Genomic DNA, 11286 nt, shown 5'->3' with positions numbered 1-11286 from the left:
CTGGACGTAGCAGGGTGTAGCAGGGTGTGGCAGGGTGTAGCTGGACGTAGCAGGGTGTAGCAGGGTGTAGCAGGGTGTAGTACAGCAGGACCACGGTGACAGCTGCAACCAGGAGCTTGGTGCCGTCCTATCCAAGGAAATATGCTGCATTTAGACGCACGATTTAACATAAAACGTTTGTAATGTAAATGAACTTTTCAATTCATTTTTTTAAGAAAATCAACAGTTTCAATGGACTTACAGTGGCATCAAGTGTGTGTAAGTGAATTCATTTTGAATCATATTCAAACGGTTAGATTTGGTTAAATTTGACTGTATGAGCCCTGCTTACACACCGTAAAATAGTTTTTTTTATGCAAGGGACCTGAAATAGTACATTGCTCTGACTGTTATAATTGCTTATTATTATTATTATTCTAATCTTATTCAAGATTCAGCCTAGTTGTTAGGAAAACTTGGGAAATAGTTGGAGGGACACCTTATGTTTTTACCCTCAACTATTGCATTGGCCGCACAACATAAATTAGAAAGAGTTGTTAAAAATCAAAATAATTCATGCAATTAGTTAACTTGTTCTTTTAAGTTGACACAACTAAGCACTTGTTTTACAGTGTAGAGCATTACAATCAAAGGACACTATCTTAACCATTGTGTTGACGTTTTCTCTTCCGGGTCAAAAGCTTTTTTTCAACATCTTTTTTGACACTTTTGTCACTTTTCCACCAATGGTTTTTTGTCACTTTTTTCAATGTTTTTGACTCTTTTATTATTTCTTTTGTCATTTTTTCAGATTTTTTAGTCGATTTCCATCTTTCTTTAATCAATTTATTATCGGAAATGCTATAACATAAAATAAAACACCCAAATTCAATGAAAGTATAGTGGACTGGTCATTTATTTTACTTGTGAAGAGCGTTGTAGGGAACCATTCAGGTTGTTTTTTGTTGAAAATGTAGTTAAAAGAAAGCCACATTTCTGATATAGAAACTTTCTGGACAACAGGAGGGTTACTACTATCGAGGGTGTGCTTGCACGCTAGTACTCATGACTACTCTGATAATCTTAATATAATCTGATAATCTTAATAAAGGACAGAAAGTCTTTGAAAGAATCAAGGCTGTGAACTTTATCTCAGCTTCTCATTGCTTCACATTTCTTCTCAGAGAAGGCTGCCATATGCACAGCTTGCATGTGGGTGGCGTGACACCTATGGGAGTCAGTAGGGGAGTGGGCAAGGCACAGGGGGCCGAATCCATGACTAATCAGCACCCTGAGCAGGCAGCCAGATGGGCCTTTTGGATCATCTGGGGCTTGGGAAGACTGTGCTGGTGGCCAACCAATCAGAACAGACAACAACAAAGAAAAAACTGTGGACACCATTTGGTTGTTCAATTGAAAAAAAGAAACATTTTTATTTGTTTCCTAAATATAAAAAATCATTAAAATTGAGTTTAGGATGCTGTGATTGTAAAACAACACTGTTACATTTATGAAAAATAAAGTAAAAAAGACATGCAAAGAAAAACATAAAGTGGATTAGCATGATACACAAAATAATTAAATAGAAAATAAAACAGAGGCTATGAAAAAGGGACAGAAGAAAGGAACAATTGAATGAGGGCAGAAATAAGAGAAGGAAAAGATTAAAGAAAGTAAAAGTGTTGGAAAAGCATCTACTAACTGTCGCTGATCCAACCCAGCTGAGACCCACGTTAGGTGTTCTTGTGCATATTGGTGTACGTTCAACACCACAGACCGGTTACACCGACTAACAACCAAACAGCCTTCGCCCTCCTGCCCTCAGAGCCTCTGGTCCCTCTGATGGGGGTTGGACACAAGGAGACTGTCCAAAGTGTCCGTCTCCCAGGCTGCCGGAAGATGGAGATAGAAGATGTTTCAGTGAACCTGATTTCATTACATACATGATTCACTTATAGTGCACTCAAAATAGAAGTGATTTGCAAAGACATAATGAGAATAGCAAAGTGTGTGTGTGCGTGTGTGTGTGTCAGAGGTGATTGAATTGCTCTTTATGCACTGATTATTGTCAACATGGTGGGGGTTGGGGCTGTTGCAGGGATCCAGCCAAAGCAACACTTGACACTGTGAGTAGGTACAGATACAAGAATATGTGTGTGGTGTAGCGAGAGCTTTACCACTGTGCTGCGGAGGAAGGTCTGGCAATGCAAGACTACACAATGCAACTACTTCATAGGGATGTAACAACTCCGTTTGAACAGCTCTTTAGTCTGAGACAATAACATTGACTCTCAATCAGACATATCTGGAAACTTTCAGCATCCTGATTTTGCTTTTGTAACGTGTATGTAGGTGTTGGACGAGGCTAGAGGTTTCCTCAGAGCTAGTCCACGTCCAAGACATTCCACTTCCGGGATGGCTCCGTTGCCAACGGCAAATCCGACAGATTCCTGAGGACTATGGTTACCTGGTCCTCAGATCTCTGCAGGGTAAATCCAGACAGCTAGCTAGACTATCTGTCCAATCTGAGGACTATGGTTACCTGGTCCTCAGATCTCTGCAGGGTAAATCCAGACAGCTAGCTAGACTATCTGTCCAATCTGAGGACTATGGTTACCTGGTCCTCAGATCTCTGCAGGGTAAATCCAGACAGCTAGCTAGACTATCTGTCCAATCTGAGGACTATGGTTACCTGGTCCTCAGATCTCTGCAGGGTAAATCCAGACAGCTAGCTAGACTATCTGTCCAAAGGAATGTCTGGCAATGCGAGAATCTTAGAATCTCAGAGCTATTTCAGGGTGGCTTGTGCATGCATGCTTGCGTATGTAAGCAGTTTTTCATTCATACAACTGATTTCTTATTCCTGTCTAATTTCATTTTTTGGCACTATGGACTGTGAAGCGGGGTGGTTTAGAGGTTGATAACTAAAAATTAAATCACAAGTTTTGAAATTTGTTCAGTATTTCTCAGTTGTATTTCAGAAAGTGGTCTCACAGCACTGTGTCAGTGCTGGAGCAGGGTCTGGCTGAGCAAGTTTTGAAAAAGGGGAAAAATTCTCTGTTTTTTTTATATTTCTTCCAAACTATCACTATCATCCTAGGTGGCGCTAAGCCCTGGATGCAGCAATGGCAACCCTTGGAAAACAGTAAGTGGAGGGACAGGGGGGTTCACCGTGTGCCAGATGTCAGGCTTTACCCAGCACTGCACATCAGACTAATCAGAGACTGACAAACTGTCAACCTTGGATGCTTCAAAGAGTTCCAGACACATGGAATTACCGCTGTCTTACCTGAAGCACCTCTGCAACCACTGATACCGGAGAGTGTAAGCCCGGCCATATGGTGTGAACTCCAGCAGCTTCATTTCCAGACTGGCCTTCCATCTCGTTCTGGTTCACAGCAGTGAATGTGATAAGGAAGTCAGTCTGTGTGAAGTGCTAAAAGTGCTGGATTTACCCTGCAGAGATCTGAGGACCAGGTAACCATAGTCCTCAGAAATCCACCAGAGGTTAGAACGCCAACACAGAGACAGAGGACGGGGACGGACATCCGGTCAAAAATGAGTGAAATCCGGCAGCGTCACCGGATCAACCCCAGAAGTGGAACATGAAGGATGTAGACTATGTATGAGGTAGTTAAGCCAAAACTAACATTTGGATCGTTCAACCTTTAGAGATTTCCACTTTTGAGCAAAATGACTATTTAAGGTTTTTGGGGGTTGCACTGGCCAGTTGTGATAATTCAGCAGCTCATAAAAAACTTCTAAAATGTTCTGGGTTCTTTACCCTGTTGGAATGAATATCACCACAGAGCAGCTTTTAGACAAGTCAATGGCAAGCGGAGAGTTGTGGGCGAGAGACACAGAGCCCCAGAGATAGTCAGAGAGAGAGAGAGAGAGAGAGGAGAGATTTTACAGTATATTGATGTACTGTTGATGCTTTCCTGTTTGTTTTTTTATCTTATTATGTTGTAAATTTTTTTTTTTGGTTTATTCAATAAATTATATGTGTGTATTTCTTCTCACATTATTATCCTTGATGCTTTGGTAATGTTGTTATTTCTGACATTCACGCCAATAAAAGCTATTTGAAGTGAGAGGGGATTAGTAGCTAGGGAGAGAGAGAGAGAGAGAGAGAGAGAGAGAGAGAGAGAGAGAGAGAGAGAGAGAGAGAGAGGGAGAGAGAGAGAGAGAGAGAGAGAGAGAGAGCATCCCTGGAGAGTTAACCTGCTTGCTGACGTCGTCAGCAGCAGATGGCATCAATGTCCTTCCTGCTGGAAGAAGAAGAGAGACAGTAAAGAAGAGAGGAGAGACAGGAGAGAAGAGGAGAGGAAGGAGGGAGGATGAGGAGGAGGGGCCGATGTTTGCCGCTGAAAGTCTGTCTGAGTATGTGGAAGCTTCAGGAAAACATGCTGACAGCCAAACTGACACTGACAGAAGGACATTTCCATTCAAATGGACCCCGGTCCGTCCCACTACTGCCTGACGTTGACTTGTCTAATTGAAGAAGACTAACGGGCTGCTACTAAACAAGGTGGGCTTGTGATGTTCATGTAGCTATATGACATTTGGACTTATGTTCTCTCATCGCATGGTTACGATTCATCCCGGTTTTGTGCCAGAATCATTCTTGTTTGTCTTTCTTCACACTTTCTCTTCTGTCCTCATTAGACCAGAGACTATGTGTCTGTTGGGTATTGTGGACTGGGACCCAACGTGCCGAGCCCCCCGGGGGTTTTCTGCGTTTCCTTTGTCTTTTTTGGAAGTTAATGTCTCATTGTTTTTTAACTTGTGCTAAATGAAACACATCTAGTGTTATCCTGTTATGTAATGTACCGTAGGCATGCTCCTAGATATTTGGACGCACACCCTGAGAGATATCTGTGTACTAACAGCTGTAGATCTGTGTATTTTAACAGTAATTGTCCATAGAACGTGACTTACAGTTGTATTTTTATACTTTTACGGAGTTCTAATTTTATTAATTGTGCGCCAACACCTTTTGTCGGCCACAGAGAGTCCACGTTTTTTTTTTCTCAAGTATTTTCTCACTTTGTAATGACATTTGTGCTGTTTTTCTAAATGTTTGCATAATAATCATTTTACACATAGGCCTAACAAAGTATTTTGTATTTTAAGCGATCTGCCGGAAAAATGAGCTGCCAGAACGGTTTCTGTTATTTTCAGATTTATTATTATTGTTATTAATGTTAATATGGAGCCGTTATTCTGACTCCTACTACTATGTAATTATAAGAATAATGGGGATGATTTGTCATTTAGTTGACGTTACATAGGTTGTTTCTGAAAATGCAGGTCAGAACAAACTCTTCTGTATTTAATTTTTTTAATAATTATTACAATAATTGGTATCAAACAGGTCATATGTCCTGTTGGGGATAATAAAGTTGTATCCAATCTTACGTCTGTTCCCTGCCAAGCATTCAGTGTTGTGTTAATCTTATATTCATTTCATAGACTCAGAGACAGTTAGCCCAGTGGTGGGGTCTAATGGATGGTTTATATTGGCCTGTACATATGGGGGGGGCATATCATAGTGGGGAGTCTGGGTGTCCACCCCCAAGGGTTATTTTGAGCGTCTAGGACTTCATTTCTTGGATTATGATAACTTTTATTCACTAATTTACAGTGGAAATACCTTTATTTAGCATATGCAAAGAAGAAAAACACAGATGTCAATTAAAAATATATCAAAAATATAATGGAAAGTATGTTGTTGCTGTCTTGGGCATTTCTAAGTGTCTGAATGGCAATCCAGGAGCTTTTATACTCATATACTGCATATACATGTGAATATCACGTAGACTACACCGCTGCTTTCACCCTCTTTAACCCTTTGTAGATATCTTCTTGAATTCTCCTTTTAAGGGTTTTTGCATATAACCTGACCCCCGATGAGTTTCATATCAAAATGTTCAGAACTGACTCAACCTTCTGTATAGTGACGCCCAAAATTGTTCCAGAGCAAAGATAATAATAATTTGGCCCTAAAGATGAAATATTTCTCAAATCTCTTGTGAAAACCTACGTACACTCAATTGTTCTCTGTTGTTTGAAATGAGTTTACTAAAGTTCACAAAAGTGAAATGAGTTTACTAAAGTCTCGGGTTCACAAAAGTAGCGCAATATATGAATAAAATAGTAAATAAATGTTAAATATAAAATGTGTTGGTGCTAATAGAGCTTTGATTGGCCGGGTTGTGTCTTTTATATTTATTTACATTTATTTCTTTATCACATTGTCATCCCATCGTATGTCCTGTAGTCTTGTGTTTTTATATTTTTATGTTGTTATCACTGGAGTGTCACAACTAATCCCCCCCCCCTCCACGTGCTGCAGGAGAACATGCTGACCCTGCCTTTTGATGATCCGCCCTCCCACCAGACCAGCAGTCCCTTCAGGACCGGCTGGGCCGCCAACCACTTTGTGAAATCAGTTAAGCCAGAGCCTGGCAGAGACCCGGAGGACACATTTGAGTCCAGAAGAGAGAATGGAGAGAGGGATGACCGAGAGGAGGAAGACGAGGAAGAGGACCAAGGCGCTGGTCAGAGAAGAAGGGGCTCATATAAAAAGAAAGGGAGTCAGGCCCGGCTGGAGCGTGTCCGGCTGCGGCGCATTGAGGCCAACGCGCGGGAAAGGAACCGCATGCACAGTCTGAACAACGCGCTGGACCGCCTGAGGAAAGTGGTTCCCTGCCAGTCCAAGACGCAGAAGCTGTCCAAAATAGAGACGCTCCGCCTTGCCAGGAACTACATCTGGGCCCTCGGCGAGATCCTAAACACAGGGAAGAGACCGGACCTTCTCACGTTCGTCCAGACTCTGTGTAAGGGTCTCTCCCAGCCCACCACTAGCCTGGTGGCCAACTGTCTGCAGCTCAACCCCCGCAGCAGCATCTCCGAGCCAGGCGGGGAGTCCTTTCCCCTCTACCCAGCCTACCACCACCACCACGGGGCTGAGGCAGTGGGCTGCAGCTCGGTGGACAGCGGCAGGCCCCTGGGCTCCTTCTGCGGCCCCTACGAGTCTCTGTATGACAGTCCCTCTCCGGACGGCTCCAGCCATCTGGACGCAGGGACCCTCAACCCGGCCGTCAACTTCAACGGGATTTTCTCCCTGAAACACGAGGAGCCGGTGGACTACCGGAGCTGTCACTACGGCCTCCGCTACTGCTCCGTCAGCCAGGGCCCATCCACAGACCTGGGGCCACATGATGTCCGCCTCCGGGGCCAGTTCTACCAGGTGCAGGAGGAACTCAACAAGCCTTTTACCAATTAATGAACTATGGAAATGGAGATGTTGATTAATTGGAAACCCCAAATCCTCCTGCTGATATTTTGGGGGGCCACTTGGTAGGGCTGCACAATATGTCTTTTTTTTATCATCACCATGATATCAACAGGTGCAATAAACACATCGCAGAGGCACTCTGAGATTTTTTGGGTTAGTTGAAAGAAAATATCAGCGGGAAACTTTAGAAATGATTTCATTTGTTTCCAAATTCAACAAGCAGTGTGTTGTATTTTATCAGAATATGTAAAGAAGAACTGAGAATCTGTTTGTATATACAAGTTAACGTTATCCCATATCACATATTTTCCTCATATCATGCAGCCCTACCGCTTGGCTGCAGCCATTTGATGAGTGATCGTTGATCAATTAAAATATAAAAGTAAAAGGCTAACTGCCTGGGGAGCAGCGCCTTTTGACGAGGAATGCTGTGGCCTTGGAAGGAAAATGCACACACTTACACTCACACACACACACACTCACACACACACACACCCACACACACAAACACACACACACACACATACACACACACACGCATACACACACACACACATGCAAACAGTATGCTTACACACACACAAGCAGACAAACAGACCAACATGGCAGCCATATTTAGCCTTTTTGTTTGGTTATTAAGCTGACGCTGGTATTTTTATTAAAGGCAAAGGGAACTATGCAAACTGCATTTCTCATCTTAATTAATAATGATGTAATTCATTAAAAAATAATCAATGGATATTTCTTCCTTTTGATTCCATTAAAAGTATTGATTGAAAATTTTCATTAAGAAAAAGAAAATAACTAACATATGTTTTAATATGGGACGCTGGAATTCTTCCTGACTGTAGGCTGGTAGAGGAATTGGACAGCCGTTACTTAGATACTAATAATGTCGCCTCACACTCAGGCCTTACCATCTTAATAAGAAGATTCCTCCTCAATTAAATAAAGCTAAATAATTATACCCACTGCTGCTATTTAAAATAAATTGGAATTTATCCAGACTTAATCTACTGTCAGATGTTTGGCTACTGTTGGCCGATGCAAGGATGTGCCGTTGAAATGTGATGTCTATGTCCTGTCATCATGCGGCCCTCAGTGAGTGTGAGGCCTCCTGCACTTAGCCTGCGTGATGTGAGCGTGTCAGCTTTGTTGTGTATGCGCGGCGTGAGCGTGGCGTGAGCATAGCGTGTGCATAGCGTGTGCGTGTCAGCTTTGTGGCGCGAGCGTAGCATGAGCTTGTCAGCTGCGTGGCGTGAGCGTGGCGTTAGCGTAGCGTGAGCGTGTCAGCTGCGTGGCGTGAGCGTGGCGTGGGCGTAGCGCGAGCGTGTCACTTGCGTGGCGTGAGCGTGGCGTGGGCGTGGCGGAAGCATGGCGTAAGCGCGTCAGCTGCATGGCGTGAGCGTGGCGTGAGCGTGGCGTGAACGTGTCAGCTGCGTGGTGTGAGCGTGGCGTGGCGGGAGCGTGGTGTGAGCGCGGCGTAAGCGTGTCAGCTGCATGGCGTGAGCGTGGCGTGGGCGTGTCAGCTGCATGGCGTGGGCGTGGCGGGAGCGTGGCGTGAGCGTGGCGTGAGCGTGGCGTGAGCGTGTCAGCTGCATGGCGTGAGCGTGGCGTGGGCATGGCGGGAGCGTGTCAGCTGTGTGGCATCATTTTGTCTCCCATGGTAACAGGTTGGAGCTTGTACACTCCCTGCGTGACACGCACGTCTCAGGCGCACCTTGAGCTGCACCAAAAACGCTTGGATGCTAGAACTAGTACGCTGTCAATACTGCCGCCGTTGTCTTTGCAAATCAGTACGTCATGCACGTTTCTGGTGTGCAAAGACGAGGAAAACGCCACGCAGCCGCCACGTGACTTAAACGCCACTCAGACGCCACGCGGGCAGGCTGCCGCCGGCCTAAGGGGCTGCTGCTGTTTCTCTCTCTTTCTTCTTGTTTTTTTTACTGACGAGCCGGATCTTGAAAACACATGACAAACATGACTTATGCAAACGGGTTTGTAGGCTAGAAATGGATTTCTTTGGGGGGGGGGGGGGGGGGGGGGTTTATTCTGGTGCATTATACATTGCTTTATCCAACTCTTTGCTACACACGACAAATAACACAGGCGATGAAATGTTGTTTTTCATTTTGGATTTTGGATTTTTCATTTTTTTAATTTTCCTTCAATGTTCCACAGACTCATTGTGTTTACTAATCTGATATGTCTAAGGGACCCCAAACCTTTTGACCGGTAGTGCATGTCAGAAATTTGGGTTTCTTTCAAGCGGATTGATCCAAAATGTCACGGACGATCTTTGAGTATAATGAACAATGAACTAAAATCGTAATAATAATACATAATAATATTAAATAAATGAATAAACGCATAAAACATGTCAAGGGATTAGACCATGAAACATTAAAATCCATATTCAATTTCCAAATTAAAGGAGCCAATAAAACCGGAGCAGCGGCAACAATGTTAACCTCTTGACACACACACACACACACACACACACACACAATTTAAATGTGATTTATGAGTACTTTTCCTTCTACTTCAGTTAATATAATCATAAATACTTTTACTTCAGGACTGATTTTATTTACTCCACCCACCACTGGTTTTAAGTCCCTAAAATTAATTTTTCAACATCAATGTGTTAAATTTTTTGTAAATTAGAAAATCAATGCAAGACTCATTTTAAATGTACATATTCATATTAAAACCACTGTGGAGTACAGAAAATACTTAGCCTGCTTGGAATTTGTCATTGGTTTGCATGTGCAAAGACTGGTACAGTTCATTTTACGTATATATATAAATTGCATAAAATATATGACATGTAGTCGGGACACGTCGAAACACTTAACACGAAGTCAACAGACATTAGAAGCTCCAGGCAGGATGGTGAGGCTGAATCATCACACGGGCTGACGTTGTGGAGAGGTGTGTTCAGCCATCATAGAGAGGAAGTTTCCCACTCTTCTCAGGGAGACAGCTAGCGCTTCATCTTCACCCCTGTAACATCTCACCGATGGCAACATCAGCAGCAGGGCGTCATCCTCTGAACAGTCAGGGGGAATTAACACACACGGGGAAGCAAAGCCCGCTCTGTGCCGTCTGGGCTTCAGCCCTTTGTCTGCATCCATGGAGTCTCTGACTGCATCCCTGCTGTGGTCCCTGCGCACAGAGAGAAAAGTTAATACACGTTAAATAATACTTTTCCAAAAACATGCATGTACAGATGCATATTTATGAATACATACTTTTAATGATTCCAATTTGTACAACTAAGTTCTAATATTGATAGTTTTTACCAGTGGTGTAGTCTACGTGATACGCAGGTAGACGCACTATACCGACTAAGAAAGATCCAGGATTTCCATGTACCCTCTTGAAAATGTGCAACGGCACATAACAACATACTTTCCATTGTAATTTTGAAAGATTTAAAAATGTCATGTGTTAATGATTGTAGGAAATGAAATCTTTGATGCTCAACATTTTCCCTGGGGGAGTACACCCAAACCCCCCAATGTGATATGCCCCCCTTTTCTAGCCCATACATTTGTGCATAAATATATATGTGTATAAATATAGGTGTGTTCAGAATAATAGCAGTGGGTTAATAAAAGTGAACGTCAAAATCCTTTGAACAGCTTTTAATTCCATAGTATCAATGCATTGGGAACACTGCACATTCCATTCCAAATCCAAACCTGATCAAGTTGATTAAGTTTATGTTCTGCCGGTACAGAAGGGAAGAAAAAGGAATATTAGGCTGTTCAAAAATAATAGCAAACTCAAACATTTACTTCATGAACTGAAAAACGTCTCAAGGGTTTGCTTTGCTTTGAATCACTGCACTAATATTTAGTTGCATAAGCATTATTTCTGAGAACTGCTTCCCATCTGTGTTGCATGGAGTCACCTGGGAACAGGTGTTCCAGCCCAGGACCATTGATCTACTTCCCGGAATTCCTCTGCATTACTGGGTTTGGCCTTAGAAACAGCAT

General features: G+C 43.1%; 1 protein-coding gene across 1 annotated transcript; it reads left to right on the top strand.

The window, feature by feature from the left end:
* The first annotated feature begins 4279 nt into the window (after nucleotides 1–4279).
* Nucleotides 4280–7445, top strand: neurod6a (neuronal differentiation 6a). The gene is made up of 2 exons (XM_034862706.1): nucleotides 4280–4510; nucleotides 6338–7445. Exon 2 carries the CDS (start codon nucleotides 6344–6346, stop codon nucleotides 7268–7270), a length of 927 nt encoding a protein of 308 aa, XP_034718597.1. The 5' UTR covers nucleotides 4280–4510; nucleotides 6338–6343; the 3' UTR covers nucleotides 7271–7445.
* Nucleotides 7446–11286: the final 3841 nt, after the last annotated feature.

Source organism: Etheostoma cragini, chromosome 22 (genome assembly GCF_013103735.1).
Source record: "Etheostoma cragini isolate CJK2018 chromosome 22, CSU_Ecrag_1.0, whole genome shotgun sequence".
Lineage (NCBI taxonomy): Eukaryota > Metazoa > Chordata > Actinopteri > Perciformes > Percidae > Etheostoma > Etheostoma cragini.
Note: the sequence above shows the minus strand (reverse complement) of the source record. Positions and strands in the feature narration are given on the sequence as shown.

Coding starts and splice junctions, on each gene's coding strand:
- neurod6a (XM_034862706.1), top strand. CDS start 6,344: ATGCTGACCCTGCCTTTTGATGATCCGCCCTCCCACCAGACCAGCAGT.